This window comes from Cryptomeria japonica, chromosome 10 (assembly GCF_030272615.1).
Source record: "Cryptomeria japonica chromosome 10, Sugi_1.0, whole genome shotgun sequence".
NCBI lineage: Eukaryota > Viridiplantae > Streptophyta > Pinopsida > Cupressales > Cupressaceae > Cryptomeria > Cryptomeria japonica.
This window is the reverse complement of record NC_081414.1, coordinates 565,033,427-565,050,769: the sequence shown is the minus strand read 5'-3', so window position 1 is coordinate 565,050,769 and position 17,343 is coordinate 565,033,427. Positions and strand designations below refer to the sequence as shown.

Genomic DNA, 17,343 nt, shown 5'->3' with positions numbered 1-17,343 from the left:
GTTTTTTTCTGTGTTGCTGGTTTGGTGTGGCTGAAGCGAAGTTTTGTTCATATCTCCCTGCCCTTGCAACAGATCATTCTGGGTAGTGGCTCATCGGAAGCGTATTGGTTGGGTGATTATTCTTCTATTTTGGCATGATTTTTGGTGTGAGTTTGAATTTTTTAGCAGTAAGTCGAACTTCTAGTGCTGGCCATACCTTTCTAGAGGTGCCTCGAATGGTGTGTTGCTCTTTGTTGACATTTTTGGTGCTGGTTTATGCTCCTATCTTGATTGCCTTGATCATATCTTCGATTTGCCTATGTTCGTGTGCGATTTGGAGCTGTTTCGAGGAAGTTGTGAGTCTTTCAGTGTTGTTGGTCCATTTCTGGAGTTGCTGGTATTTTACATCAGATTTGGTTATTTGTGTTTTAGCTTGTATTTCTTTGAGTTCCACTGTTATGATTCCTAGTACGTCATTGTATTCATCATTGAATTGTTGGTTAGTAGTACTAACCTCTATTGTATCTAAAGTACTTCATTGTATTTCCCACTGCATAAGTGGAAGAGGCTGGCTTGGCCGCCTTCAGTGTTTGTAATTCAGTTTGTAGTTCAGTCCTCCCGTTGTATAAGCGGTTGAGTGATCTTTGTTTGTAATTGTCCTCCTGCTGCATAAGCGATTGAGTTGAGTTTGTTTAGTGATAAGTCCTCTCGCTGAAATATCGCAATAGAGTGATTTGTGTTTGAATGTGTTCTTATTTCTTTGGCTGGTTTACCACCAAGTTTCCTTGGTTTTACCCGCTGGAAAGTGGAAGGGGCTGGCTTGCCGCCCAATATTGTAATCAACATTTTCAGTGTTGCGTCTAACAATCCCCTATCACCGTATGCTCTCACTCTCCCAGTTTGGGCTCTCGGTGATCAAAAGGTGTAGGGTTCCTTTCAGTTGGTTTGGATTGCATTATTTTAACCCTAGCAGGTGATTGGTGTGTTTGTAAAATTGTTAAAAAAATTAAAAAAAAGGCTGGGGATATTACACCGTGTGTTAATGCACTTGATGTTATTTTCCCTTAGAGCCGTGGTGTGAAGAGGAACAAGGACAGCTGCCAAATATATCAACTGAGCGATTATATTTGATATTAACAGTCAAATTTGAAGGGGCTAGCCAAGGCATTAGGACTCTAATTGAAGGGTCGACTCAAATTAATGTTGGATGTCAGTTACAAGAGCTAAGCATGGGTTATTTTTGTCATTAAATTGGCCTTTGCTGAGTGCATTTGCCTCATATCTTGGCATGGAGTTTCGAGTAGCTGGGTGTGGAGTTTAGATGAGAGCTTGAAGGCATCAAGAAGATCTAAATGCAAGTCGAGATCTTGAGGAATGAGGCATGCGAAGCTGGCATCGACCTGTTCATTTGGGAAGCAATTCCAATGGTTTTGAAGAGTACAAATTTGTTGAGTCTTCACCCATTCAAGCTACATTCGAATTGTTGCTGATGCTGAATTATTATGACAAGTTTGAGGTTAGAAACTAATAAATTGTTTAAGTAATTTAGAAGCAGAAATAATATTTAAAAGGCTCTGTAATCTGATTTACACCAATTGGTCTCTTTGGAAATAGATTTTAATTTCAGATTAGATAACATATTGCAGTTTTGTTTTGCAAATGAATACATGCATTATGAATGTTGAATGAAACAAATGTAAACTGGAAACCCATAAACCTGCAAATAAACCTTATAAACGTATGCAAATTGTTTGGCATAATGCCCAGTGGATAGAAGTGCAAAAACATAGGATGCAGATCAATAGGCATTCTTACATTGAGCAAAATGGTTTGCTTGAGTGAGAACAATCGACTTTGGGGAGGAGGGATTTGTAATGTCCCAAATTAATTAAACATCCAAATTGTTTGTGTTGAAAATAAGCCACACCCGGACCGACGATGGACTGGTCCAAGAGGGGCTAGTAGCTCAGTGGTAGAGCACTCCAGCAGCATATGGAAGGTCCTAGGTTCGAGTCCTAGCTGGTCCATGTCTCAACATGGTATCAGAGCCAAGTCCAGGCTAGGAGCCCCAAGCACATGAGAGGTGTGGCTTAAGGGGGGGTGTTGGTGTTGGAAATAAGCCACACCCGACCGACGATGGGCTGGTCCAAGAGGGGCCAGTACCTCAGTGGTAGAGCACTCCAGCAGCGTATGGAAGGTCCTAGGTTCAAGTCCTAGCTGGTCCATGTCTCAACACAAATAAATTGGACATTAGCTCATTTTTCATATTTCAAATGAGCTAAGGTAAGATAAAAGGAATTATCTTATTTAATATTTATCTCGGTTGCGTTTTAATTCAATTTTTAGGTTTTCAAGCAAAATAAATATTAAATATTATTTAAAATACCCCAAGGAGGCGTTGGATTTCTCAAGAGGCCATATTCTCATCCAAGAGCTGTTTTCAGGAGATTCTTGAGGATTATGACAAGGATTCGTGACAACACATATTACTTGTTGAGGAGTGCATAAGGTAGCTCCATGTGGCAACTAGGCAACGGAGTTTTCAATGCAAAATTCAAATCTTAATTTCCCACCAAAAGTAGCATTGGTTTTCTTGGCTGCCTGAGCTGGCACATTTTTCTATAAAATCTTCGTTGGTGACTACTAATAGATCTTTTGCCAGTTCATTCTACCTTATCAACACTTTGTCCTACAATTTTCTTTTGTGGACAAAAATCCATGTAGGATTACAGCTTGTGGACAAAACCCCATGAGTTGATTATTGTAGGCATTCTCACTCCAGGAGTGCATTGGAGCTTCAACAAAGAGTGCAGTTTACCTAAAGTCAGAGAAGTGATTGTTTCTAGGTTAATCTTTGCAATTTGATTTCCAGATTTTCTGTAGGTTTTTCGCTACTGTATTGTGATTATTTTGCTAGTATATCAGTGCTCAAGAACATTCCTTTGAGCAGTAGCATTCACACTTCATATGGGTGCAGTTTGGTAGTGATTCAGTGAGAGAGTTTGGTAGTGATTCGGTGAGAGTTTGTGTGTAGAGTTGAAAGTGGAATTGTATAAAGTTGTTTCCAATATTTTGTGTGGCATCTTGGGTTGTTATTCACTATTCTAGGAGCTTTGTTTTATATTTTTGGTAGCTATTTTGATCAGCCTCGGGTGTTGAAATTTTTATCTTTCAGTTTGGAGCAAATTCGTGGCGATAATGGCGTGTTTCGTAGTTTTTGTGGGTGTGTTAATTTTCATTATTTCTAAATTTGTTGTTGCTGTTTATGTTGGAGTATTTTCTTTTGTAGACGAATATTTTCGTGTATTAAATAAAAAAATTATCAACTAAATAAGATTATGGAGTTTTAGTGCAAGTTTGATCAAATCCGGTGTACTTTTTGGTGCTGATTTTGCTAATCTATGCGGGAATCCATGAAATCTTGAATTAAGATGTTAAAGAATTTTGGAATTTATTTTAATTGTAGAAGTTGTTGTGTTGCTTTTTTTAATTAAATTTGCAACAACAAAAAAAAATTGAAATATTATAGGGCCTTGGTTCCTTGACAAAACTAGGTTATTAATCAAAAATACGTGTCCAGGGTTTGATCTTCAAAAGGAATTCCTTAATTAGGTCCCTATTCGGATCAGGCTTCTTGGGCTACCCTTAGAATATTGGGAGGAGGAGGTATTGAAGGGCATAGCTAATTCATCAAGCAACTCATTGCTCTCAATTCGGTGGGTGAATTGAAAAATTGTCTATATTTATCAGATTCTATGTTAATGTCAGCGATGAATAGGTGCTTACTTTTTCAATCAATTTATCTTCTAAGCTAGGAGAATGAGTGCAATAATTTGTTTATAAAGACTCTCTAGTGGTGTGCCTAAAATGCAACAAATGGATATAGGTAGCTGTAATGTCCTCATTTTCAGGTCCTCTTGCAGAGTGCCAAAAACTGTCTTTCAAGGTTTGTTTCAGTCGGATCAGAGGGAGTTTTCGATGTTACCCAAAAGCTCAGAGGATGTATTGGAGTTGAACGACACTTTCTGGAGTGATTTTGGACAAATTTTCCAAGACTTACTATTTTTAGTAGGTTATTTATTGTCTATTTCAACACTGTTTGATCAATTGGTTGTCTGGGCTCACTTACTATTTTTAACAGTTACCATTTATAGTAACCGCTATTTCTGACATGTCATAATTCGGTCTATCCTCAGCTTCAGCATGCAGTATCTTCAATTTGGGATTTGTATAGCCAGGGATTGTTTAAATTGAAGATATATTGGCGACTAATGATGTTTACAATTATTATTTTAAATAACGTTAAATGATAAAGTTAATTTAAACATTTAACTAACATTATTTAAAATAATATAAAGTTTTAATATTGGCATCGTGGGAGTTATAAGGTATTGATTTACAATATTAATGAAGTGATTATCTCTTGGGTGCCAAGTGAGTCATGTGGTGGATTTATTATTAATATAAAATGTGCAATGGTGAATTTATCATTTATTTAAAATCTGCAAACCCTAATTAGGTCATTGGGATGAAAGCATTATAAAAAGGCACTTGGGAACTCATTTGACTTATACTTGGTTTATTTATTTTCACTCTGAGAAGCTTAAGAGCTTTGGCTTTCATTTACAAGAAATCTGAGGATGGAAAGCCTTTGAAATCAATGGATTGGACGAAAACCCAACTCCACATTGAGAGGTGAATCCACCCAAGGTTCATCATTGAGCATATTTGCAGGTTTTACATCATTTTAGAGCTTCAACCAGCTAGGGTTTGAAAGAAGGAAAATGATATCAGGTAGAGCTTGAAGTTTATTTGCGGGTGGAAGACATTGCTTCAAGTTTGGAGGTTCAATTGTCATATTTTCATAATACCTTGGATGGCTAGGGTTTGGACATTAAACGAAGGAGATTTTGTGTCCAAAATTCATTTAATTTGGAGACGATTTGAGAATACATCATTGTGGGACGACTAGGATTTGTTCACCATCATTTCAGCATTATTTTGTGAAGGAAAAGGAAGATTAAGGTGGCTGATCAGATTTATGACTTGCTGGGTTTGTGTGAAAAGTTTATCCATTGGAGGCATTTTGATGTTTATCTTGCATTAGGCATTGCCCTGATTGGAGTGCCCAATTGAGAGAAGCAATTTGGCATTATTGAAGGCAATTTCTTCATTGTCTAGGATTTTCTTTAACCCTAATTTGTAACAGCCCTTGGAGCAGATCTGAGCACAATACCTGGAGCAGCATTCTTAGTGGTTTGTGTTCACTTTGCATTAGGGTTTCATGCCCTAAACTTCGTGTCACTCCTAGGAGGACGGTTTCAACAATTGTTGTTCATTTTGCCATGATTTGGTATGTATAAATCCTAGGGTATTAATCTAATTCGAGACTGCAGCATTTCTGGGCATGAATGTCATGTTTTTGCCCATGTTTGGATGTACTTTCAGACTTCTATTGTAATGTCCCCTTCTCATTGACGACCTTCCAGTGGTCCATTAGCCTATTCCTGAGACCTGTAGGCTAGGTGGAATGAAGAATGAGGGTCCAGCATTGATGAAACGAGGACTTACTATTTTTAGTAAGTCAGGGAATGGCCATTCTGGTGATACTGTCCTACTGAGCTCTCCATACTTTGCCTCTGGATGCGAAGATCATGCTTTTCGGAGCATTAATTCTTGACTTACTATTTTTAGTAAGTGGCAGTGTGACATAATTCTATTTTTGGCAGTGGACAGGGTTCTGATTCTGCAGCAGTTCTGTGGTTGTCCTGGCTCAGTTTCATCCTACTTTTGATAATAATCAGTATGGGAGTTATATGTGATATAATTAAATATTATTTCCTTATCCTAAGGTTTAATATTTAATTAATTTGTTTAATTGCTACTGATTATCGAATTTGGGATTAATGTCTATTATTTTCCTAAGTTTTGGGGGAATTTCATGTTTATTAAAGAGATGTCGAAATATTTGAGAGAGATATTATTTTATGACTTATCTCTAATATTTGCCAAAGTGTAACGTGGATCCATGCCTTGGGCGTGGAGTTTGACTTGTGGGAAATGGCGCCACACTTGGGGTCCACATGTAGTGGGATGAAATGCAAATGAAAGGCATTGAATTTGAAGGAATTTGCATTTGGGTTTGAGGTGTGTGAAGTTATAAATATGAGACTTGGGCTCCCATTTGGATCATCTTGAAAAAATTGTAATGTTATGCTGACGGTTTGGCGACAGAACTTGAGGCTTCGGAGTGCGTCTCCCTAGTGCTACCCAATTTCGTACTTGAAATACAATACCTAGTTGTGCATTGTATTCTCTACATTCTCAGAGTTTGCTTAGACATTTTTGGTGTTGAAATAATGCTGGAGACTTGCTGTTTTGCCTATGGCTGAAGTACATTTTCAATCACACCTCTCTGCTCGAGCGACTGACGGTTATGGGTATCAGCTCTATCCTCCTTCCCAACAATGGCGATACATTTTGTGAGTTTATAGCAATTTTAATTAAGCTTTGAATTTCCTAGATCAAATCGAAATTCCTAGATATGGCGTGGGTTTCTGATTTTGCATTCGGATGCGTGCAAATTAATTAAGGGGTTGTTTGGGTTGTGGCTTTAATTGGTTGTCATTGCACATGTTATATGGTGGGGTTGGGACTGGTTTGAGTAGATTTGGATGTAAAATGAGGGAGTTATGAGCATTCTAGCATTTCCATAGGTTGCTGATTTGTAATTCCAGCCTGTAGTTTGGATGTAGCAAAAATTCATTGTTCTTATTATTATAATCTGCATCACTCTTCTCATCTTATCTCTATTTTGTAAGGTTGTTTCAGTAGTACTGATCAATCATTCTTGCTGTCCTTATTGTAATTCCCACTGTATAAGTGGAAGAGGCTGGCTTGGCCGCCTTCTTGCTTTGAATTCAGTTTATGTACTCAGTCCTCCCACTGAATAAGTGGTCGAGTGATAAGTTTAATGCAATTGTCCTCCCGCTGAAATATGCGGTAGAGTGATAGCTTAATGTATTGTCCTCCCACTGAAATATGCAGTAGAGTGATAGCTTAATGTAATGTCCTCCCGCTGAAATATGCGGTAGAGTGATTGAATTTCAGTTTCTTGTCATTTTCCCTTGGCTGGTTTACCGCCAAGAGTTTGGTTTCTATCCTGCTGGATAAGCAGAAGGGGCTGGCTTGCCGCCCAGGCATTGTAAGTTCAGTTTGATTTTTGGTGCTAACAATCCCCGGAACACCGTATGCTCTCACCCTCCCAGATTGGGCTCTCAGCGAACAAAAGGTGGAAGGGTTCCCTTTCAGCAGTTTGGATTATTTCTCTAACCTTAATGGGTTGTGGTGTTTGCTTGCAAACTCTTATTGTTAAAAAAAAAAAAAAAAAAATTATTGGGATATTACATCTATATTCTGACTTATGACAGAAGAGTTATCATCAGAATTTCAGACTTGTGGTGTGCATTAATTGTTCATATATTGTGTATCTACAAAGTAAAGGAATTGATTGCAATTTAGGGTGGGATCAGAGGTTAAGAACCTGCCATCCTATGGAGTTTTGTGAGTGGCATAATAGGCATTGGAAAGATGAATACTTCTGGTAACGCAATTTATGAGCTGATAGGACAACTCTCCGAACTTATGAAGGACCCAAACATCAAGGGATACTGTAAGACAGTGATAAAATCCAAAAATGAGGGAGCGACTGAACATAAAATGTTAGAACCAAAGACAAATGAAAAAGGGATGTCCAGCAAACAAATTCAAAAAGGCAGTAAGAATGAGTTAAGGAAACAAAAACTCTGCTTTTTCTTGCAAGGGGCCCAAGGAGCATAATCATTTATGCACTAGTAAAGTTAAAAGAGAGAAGCATGAAGACTATCTATCTATTTCCACCACTTTCTTGCCATCATTTCAGGAGGTCTGCAAAGAAACACAAGTGAAAGAATTTGTTTTTGATGGCTATGATTTTTCTAAAAAGAAACTGTCAGAGGAAGAGTTGCCTTGCTCTACCAGCCAAACACCTACTTCTATATGTGAGGAATCCAATTGAAGTTTACATCAAACTGATCACTTGATTAAGGAAGCCAAATGTGGGGTTGAAGTTAAATCCCAGTGTACTACCAACAATGATGAGAACGTTGTTGTCCATAAGTTTGAAGTCAGCAAAGGAAGCATGGACCAGTAATGAAGAAGATTGGTCTAACACAGTTAGGCTTCAACAAAATGACACCATGGGATCTAGGGAGAAAGAATCACTTGTTGTTACAGGTTAAGGTTGCATGAGTCTTCTCATGGGTAATTTGGAGATCATGATTGAAAAACCATGGAAAGGGCACTTCTTTGAAGGTTCCATGTGTGATTCTAACACTGTCCCATTTCTTCTACACGAAGAAAGCATGACATTATCCAGTGAGACAGTTAAGAGGGATGATGATGATAATTTTGTGTTTGGAACTAACGCTACCTTAGTTCCAAATCAGCAAGTATTCAAAGAGGATATCTTAGAAGAAGACTTTTGGGAGAGCCAAGTTCTTCAAGGTCAATCAGCTACTGCATCGATTGAAACCAATGTTGTTCATAAGCCTAATTGGGAGAACCAAATAAAGGTTAGTGAAGACAAGATTGCTGCAGCATCATTACATTTTGATAGCTCTGACAAGTTGATTGAAAATCACCTTTGGAAGGTTCAACTTGAGGAAGGGCAAAAGGTTTGTGAAGAGGAATCTTCTCATGCTAATTTACAGGCAATCAAAACAGCAATTGGAAACAATGAAATCAGACTATTTAAATCTACTTTTAGATCGAGATCACTCCTCGATCTTGCTGTAATTTATTCAGATGCATTGAGAAGGAAGAGGAAGCTGACAATGTTACCTCTGAGCTTATAAATACTAAGGAGCTACTCAAGTAGCCCTTCAAGAAGCAGAAAATCAGATTGAGAAACTTTGTTTAAAACTGAGTTTGGCACTTTCCACATCAGCCCAATCAAAATATCAGTCTTCTATGGCAGTCCCACTAGAAGAACAACAACCTCACTCAAAAATTATGGAGATTAAACAAATGGGTGAAGAAATTAGTTAACTCTATGAGGATGAGACATCGCATGAAGATTCTACCAATCCCCATACTCAGATGAGTCAACATGGTGATACTAATGGGGAAGTCCTTCAAGTGTATGAAATCTTGAAATTGGAGGAGAAAAGTTCACAGGAAAGTGCTGATTGCAGCCATGAGGTTGAGGTTTTGACAGGTAATGCATATAAATTTCAGCTTGTTACACCTCTTGGATCAGCACATAAGGATGAGTATTCACCAAGTAAAAAGGTTGTCAAAACCTTAGCTCATTTTGATAGCACAAATAAATCCATTGAATACCTCTTCTGAATAGTTCGCTTTGAAAAAAGACAAAAGAGTCCCAAGGTTGGAGTCTCAACATCATGTTTGCAAGCAATCAAACATGCACTCAAACAAATAAAATCAGATTAATTGCATTTACTTTCAGATAGAGACCATGCCATCACATTTGCAAGTAAGTTTTATAGAGCATTGGGAGAGAGAGGAACAAGGAGCTACTCCAAGGTGATAATGGAATTAATGAGACTGGGAATGTTGAAGAATTACCCAGTGACAATAGCAGCTCTACTATCACAAAGATTGAACATTAAGATAACACTCGGGTAGAGCATGATGAGTGCAACTCGATTGGGCTTAATAAGAAGATTTTGCATGTTGAAACTTAACTCTCCATGATCTACATTGTGAGACTCTTGATTCATGCAGTGTGAATGGTGAGGTATGGAATCCTTGTGTTGGTTCAAGATTTCAATTGGAGCCTATTGATGCATTCCACGATGATTACATTGTGAGGTATGCATATTGTTTTACTTTCAGCCCATTTGCAGATGACTCCACCATGATTTGAATGACACACAAGAATGGGATGAACGGTTGGTATGAGATGCTTCCTTCTATGGAAGGAGGAGCCAAATCCTGCAGGCCTTCCACTTCGCTTCCCCAGGATGGTCTTTATATTGAAATACGGGATAGGGAGTCAGCATTGCAGCAGTTTGGTACTCCACTTGTAGCCAAAGTAAAGTAGCAGGAGTTTCCAGATATCAGGGAAGGTGGATGGCCAATTTGTCTGTGGGATCCAACCCATGGAAGGTTATGATACAGGAAGACTTTAGCAGCATGAATTTACTCCCTTTGGTTGATCTACTCATGTATACCTATTTGGTCACTCTTAGGATATATGATGATTCTCAGACTTGGGATCCAGGGATTTGTATGATGGATGGAATGCTTGCCAAGGTGCTGCAGCATGACATGTGGTTGATGACAGTTATATTACAGTGGCGCAGCAAATTGGAAGAGAAGTATCTCTGAGATTGATATGGGATCTTGGTATTTAGACAGGCATACAAGTGCAAATAGCAGTTGGTTTGGTATGCAGATGTAGATTGCTTGAATGCAAGCAATCTTTGGGAAGGGTGGACTGTAATGTCCCCACTTTCAAGTCCTCTTGTAGAGTGGCTAGTACTGTCTTTCAGGGTCAATGTCAACTAGATCAGAGGGGCTTTTTGATGTCACCAATGAGCTCAGAGGATGTATTGGAGTTGAACGACGCTTTCTAGAGTGATTTTGGACAGCTCATCTGAGACTTACTATTTTTAGTAAGTGTCAGTTCAAAACTATTTGATCAATTGGAAGTCTAGGTTGACTTACTATTTTTAGCAGTTACTAACTTACTATCTATGGTAATTGCTATTTCTGGCCGCTGGTCATAGTTTGGTCCTCCCCTCATCTTCAACATGCAATATCTTTGATTTCGGGATTTATATAGCCAATGATTTTTTAAATTGAAGATATATTGGCAACTAATGATGTTTACAATTATTATTTTAAATAACATTAAATGGTAAAGTTAAATTAAATATTTAACTAACATTATTTAATATAATATAAAGTTATAATTTTGGCATCATGGAAGTTATAAGGTATTGATTTAAAATATTAAGTGATGATTTTTTGGGCACCGAGGGAGTCACAAGATAAATTTATTATTAATTTAAAATGTGCAAACCCTGATTAGGCCATTGGGATGAAAGCATTATAAAAAGGCACTTGGGAGCTCATTTGACATATACTTGGCTTATTTATTTTCTCTCTAAGAAGTTTGGGAGCTTTGGCTTTCATTTACAAGAAATCTAAGGACAGAAACCCATCCTAGAATATAGGAAGTGGGATGATATAAGGTTGACATATCAGAGCCTATACAAATCACAAGATGGAATCTTTCTAGAAGTACAAGCAAGAAATAGCTAAGGTGACTGCCCCATTTGAAGGATCTATGAGGATGAAAGATGAGAAGAACTTTATTATAGAGAACATGGTAATCTAACCTCAAGCTATCATTTCCCCTGGGGAATAATGTGATTTAACTACAGGAAGATGACGAGACTGCTTCTTAGGAAGTTGCTCTTGGCTTTCACACACAAGGAAAATGGTGCCACAATAGGTGTCAAAAGGTGGACCAAAACAAGTCTTGCCAACTAAGAGTCAGTAAACCAATATTCTATATCAAATGCAACAACAACAAATTCATTGGCCAGTAGAGATAGTCTCAATGCAGCAATCAAAGATGAGAAGGAAAATATCTATGCCTAAACCATCTACTGTTAGTTTTCGCGATCAGATTAACAAAACGAACAGAAAAGTAATGATGCACAGAACAAGAAACAAGACACAACACATACCCTAGGAAAACCTCCCTCTTGGAGGAAAAACCCAGCAACAAATCAGATCTAGATCCTTTTATTAATTGTAGAATACAATGGCAATAAAGATCAGATTACTTATCTGATATAACTGTCAACCTAGGGCAGAATTAGAGTTACAGTCGTAACCCAGCTAGGGCACAATGTAACAGCAGAAGATAGCAGACTTATCTCTTTCTTATATAAGAATATCATCAGTATACAACTTCCAGCTCTTCGTAGTTCTTCACTGAAGATTGCAGACCTAATGATGTTTGTGGACCTTCAAGAGGAACTTGCTATCCTCTTCAATGTATTCACTGTCCAAGATCGCATGTATGGCAAATGCTGATGGCAGAAGTAATTCGCTGACCTTCAGAGGTGGTTTGCTAGCCTTCAATGAATATTTGCTAACCTCTAGATCTTGCAGAGCTAACTTCACATTAATGATGATGAAAACTGAATGATGAATGCATACACATTAATCTCTATTTATATTTGGCGTGGAGACCAATTTAAGTCGGCTTCATCTTAAGTTTTGTGCCAAGACTTAATTACAATTATAGGGCTTATACGTTACCTTATGTCTTGCCCTATTTTGGCGTACTAATAATGATTAAGTTATATTGCAAGGGGAGCACACCTATTTAGGACCACACGTTACATGAAGTGATATAGGGTCGGCCCTATAATATGATGAACATGTTTCATGTTGCTTGGCGTGTAGGAGATAAAGGGCCCAGCCCTATTCGAGTTTGTACACATAGAGATAGGGCCCAGCCCTAGTTACACGCTTCCTTAATGAAGCAGAGCCCAGCCCTATAAGGATTCGGATGATGCCTAAGGCAATCCGAATCCTATTTATTTTCCTAACCTAGTTACAAAATCAACACTCCCTCTTAACTAGGGAGGAAAATAAATACATAACCAAATTCACATGGACAAACCCATGGCATGAACATTTACAAGGTTTAGGATTAGGGCCCAGCCCTAATAGTTCAATCAATATACAATTCGTGATTTGATCATGCAATTACATTACAATGAACCTTTACATGATCTTCTCTAGCAATGCCTGCAGAGGAAGAAGCCAACGCTTCATAACTTCACACTTTCCTGGGAACCTGCATATAACATCATTATCTTTCATATAACACCATTATCTTTCATCATGCACATCCACAGAGGATGAAAGAGACTTTTCCATATGCACACCTGCAATAATTAATACTCAAAGATATATATAACCATATAACATAAATCATGCACAACCGCAGAGGATACATAAACTTCTCCCAGAGAAGGACAATCTGTCACCTTGCACACCGCAGAGGGTAAACTCACCTTGCACTCCACAGAGGGTGAGAGAAACCTGCCACCTTGCACTCTGCAGAGGGTGGACTCACCTTGCACTCCGCAGAGGGTGAGAGAAACCTGCCACCTTGCACTCCGCAGAGGGTGAGCGAGAACTACCACCTTGCACTCCGCAGAGGGTGGATGATACACCCAGTGTATCATGGTTAGTATCATCATAAAATAAACATTTGCAATAATCAAGTAATTCATTTAGACATATCAATTTCATTATCTGAAACACAATGATTAGAACTCAGCAAAATCAAGAAAACATGAGGCTCCCTCTAAAACTCTATCTAACTGATAAATTCAAAATAAGGTTTCTGACCAAACCCAAATCTAACAAAATTAACAATTGTATCTTTAATGGAGGAGAAGGTTTGAAATCTTATGTAGTCCTTCAAATTTTAGACTAATGGCAAGAGCTGAAGTGGACCTTCTTGCAGTAAGCTTGTAGACCTGAAAATTTTCACTCTAGAGTAGCTGAAAGGATTAGATTCCAACACATTATTACTGAAATAAACAATAAAATCAGAAAATCAACAAACCAATAGATCAAAGGAGGAAATCATCTTCATGATTCTGAAGATTTGATACTTCATTTATGTTTGCATCTTCTTGCTCGCCTTGGGATTGACAGTCCCTTGCAAAATGACCAAGCTTGTTGCATCGGAAGCATCGGATGTGGGACAAATCTCTTGGTCTCTTTTTTGAGTGAAAAGTAGAAGAGTTGAAGTCTCTATTTCTCTTGAAATCATTCTTCTTCTTCCAATGGCTGCCCTCCTTCTTAGTAAATAGAACATGTTGCTCATTATAAGGGTTCTTAATTTTTCCCTTTGCAGCCAGCCGGGATTCTTCTTGAATGCAATCTCCCATTAACTGATCAAATTTAGGGAGTTCAACTCTAGCACTGATTCCTTGAACAAATGGTTCCCAAGAGGGAGGAAGGCCATTTAGGGCTGTCATAGATAAGTCGTTGTCTTCAACATTCTTCCCAAGGGTGGCAAGCTGATCTCTTAGCTCAGAGATTCTCATGAAGTAATCAGCAATTGGTTCTTCTGCCTCTAATTTGATGCAAGAAAGCTGATTCCTCAGGGCAAGTATGAAGCTGGTATTGTTGACTTCATACATCTTCTCCAAAGTGGTGAACATTTCCCTAGTTGTTTTCCTCATGGAGATAAATGACACCAATCGATTTTTGACTGAGTCTATTATAATCCTTTGAGCTTCGAAGTCCTTCTTCTTCCACTCTACTTTCTCAATTTCGCCCTCAGGTTCCTTAGCATACTTGCCAACATATTCAGCCAAATCATTCAATACCATCATTACCCTGACCTTCCATGAAGCATAGTTTGTAGGACCTTCCAATCTATCTCCAGTCCTAATGTACGAAGACATGACGACTAAACCTTCGAACAATAGGTTAGACAGACAAGTACAAATCTGACCACAACCTTTACAACTTCTAAGAACCTAGAGCTCTGATACCACTTGTTACAAGCTAGGGTTGCCGTTGCACCAAAAGATCGACCTGTTAATGCCCGATACAACCACTAGACTTATAGAATCCACAATAGGTTGTTAAACCATGTCATGAATCCCCACGAGGGATGCTGACCCACTACCAACAATCCCCCTCCCAACGTCGCTCGCCGCGGCCTACGTGATTCAAACCTATGACCAAGCTCTGATAGCAGACTTATCTCTTTCCTATATAAGAATATCATCAGTATACAACTTCCAACTCTTCGTAGTTCTTCACTGAAGATTGCAGACCTAATGATGTTTGTGGACCTTCAAGAGGAACTTGCTATCCTCTTCAATGTATTCACTGTCCAAGATCGCATGTATGGCAAATGCTGATGGCAGAAGTAATTCGCTGACCTTCAGAGGTGGTTTGCTAGCCTTCAATGAATATTTGCTAACCTCTAGATCTTGTAGAGCTAACTTCACATTAATGATGATGAAAACTGAATGATGAATGCATACACATTAATCTCTATTTATATTTGACGTGGAGACCAGTTTAAGTCGGCTTCATCTTAAGTTTTGTGCCAAGACTTAATTACAATTATAGGGCTTATACGTTACCTTATGTCTTGCCCTATTTTGGCGTACTGATAATGATTTAAGTTATATTGCAAGGGGAGCGCACCTATTTAGGACCACACGTTACATGAAGTGATATTGGGTCAGCCCTATAATATGATGAACATGTTTCATGTTGCTTGGCGTGTAGGAGATAAAGGGCCCAGCCCTATTCGAGTTTGTGCACATAGAGATAGGGCCCAGCCCTAGTTACACGCTTCCTTAATGAAGCAAGGCCCAGCCCTATAAGGATTCAGATGATGCCTTAAGGCAATCCAAATCCTATTTATTTTCCTAACCTAGTTACAAAATCAACATCTACAAGCCCTAAATCTACAACAAATGACATATCAAAGGATCCATTCAAAAAGTCAAGGCAAGCCATTTGGTCAATCCTCATAAGCAACTAGATCTCAACAAACCCCATTTTGACAACAATAGAGTAGTTCACAATAGGTGTTGAGGATGATGACAATCCAAAAGACAAAATCAGAAAATCAGAAAATCAGATGATCGAGGAGAAAAGAAAAAGAAAGAGAGAGGCCCAAAAAGGTGGAGATCAATAAAAGGATATTACATAGCAAAAGCCACCAATACCTTAACTTCAACTAATGTAAGTATATCTTCTTCCCTTCCTCTTTCTCCATTAACTAGTCCCATTTCTAGCTCCTTGTATGGAGTTATAATTTTATATTGATTTTTGTAGCAGCTCCATCAGCTACTTTTAGTTCTATTTCCCTTGTTTGAGAATACTTATCATGTCTAGTATATCTCTCTCCTCTCGTTCAACAAATTCCTTTCTGATCTCCTCTTCTACGACGAGCTTAGTTATCACACCTAGATTGGGTTTCTTGCATATTAAGTTCCTGTTGGATTTTTAACCCTTAGGATGTGTAGAGCATGATAAAAGTGTGTGAAATATTGTTTGGCAAAATTTGACACTTGAAAATCACAATATATGAAATTCTAGGTAATTTGGAATAAAAAATGTTTCATTTTGCAAAGGATCCTCTCGACTGTCCAAGGTGAATTGCTTCACTTTCTATTTTTAGAATTTTCATCTCCTAAAATATAGCAATAAAAAATTTGTCAATCAAAATGTAAGAATCAGAGTTTTGTCTTTTCTCGTAGATTGCAACTTGAAAATTAGTTCCATTCTTAATAAAAATTTCAATTGCATTACAGTATTACACCATTGGTTTTGATTTTTTCATAAGATATGAAGTTTTTGCAATTTAATGTATTGTCCACTGCATTGGCAATTTGATCCAGACCATTTACTTTGAATTTTTAAGACCAAATGTATCCATTAATTCATTAAAACAAGAATCTGTTAGATATCTTTATTCAAAGAGAGCAGTATAAATTTGTATGCAGTTTTCCTTCCAATATTAAATAAAAATCTTAAAAATTAAAATAGAAGTAAAAAAAATTTCATTTGCTTTCTTTTTATTTAAATATAACATCAGATGGCAGTTGCATGAAAATACTAGAATCAATGCTCACAATCATTAAATATAACTTCATCACAACTATTTGTGGTTATTTTCAAAACTTGTATAGAAAACTAAGCTATTGCATAATTCAATGCTCACATACTTAGTTGGAAGCGAACAGCCTGGGTACAACTTGCCCAAGATTGTCACTATTTCTGAGTGGTGAACAACCCTATCGACTAGAAGATATCTTCCATTTGCTGACGGAACTTCAAATGCAAGAATATGTGCTTCAGCAACATCCACAACACCCACCCATCCAAAAGCTAAATTTGGAAATGTGGAAGCGCCTGCATTTGATGTAACCACAGTTAATTAAAATAAGATAATTAGAATCCAGAATCATAAATCATGCAGCAAGAAGAGAATAGATAGATAGACTATTTGAAAATGAAAATAAATACATATTTATGAAAATTTGTACATGTTGAACGAAATAAGCACAGTACTACAAATTAGCAATTCCATACTGTTGACGTGTATTTTATACACAATCATACACAGAATAAAATACCCAAAGGCATCTTATCCTCTCTTGAATAAAGTCGCTAATTGCTGAAGATTCGCAAAAAGGATCAGTTAGGATGACTCCAATGTTCTTTTTGGTAGGGTCTCTACGTGTGGATAAGCACCAGTGGTCGTTGTGATTGCTGTGTCATCAA

General features: G+C 37.8%; 1 protein-coding gene across 1 annotated transcript in view; it reads right to left on the bottom strand.

Annotated features, from left to right (window-relative positions):
* The window catches only part of LOC131060728 (phenylacetaldehyde reductase), a 184,677-nt gene that overhangs the window by 22,510 nt on the left and 144,824 nt on the right, over positions 1 to 17,343 (bottom strand). The window contains exon 5 of the mRNA XM_057994078.1: positions 16,785 to 16,971. Within this exon, the coding sequence (XP_057850061.1) occupies positions 16,785 to 16,971 (187 nt within the window). The remainder of the gene's footprint in view (positions 1 to 16,784; positions 16,972 to 17,343) is intronic.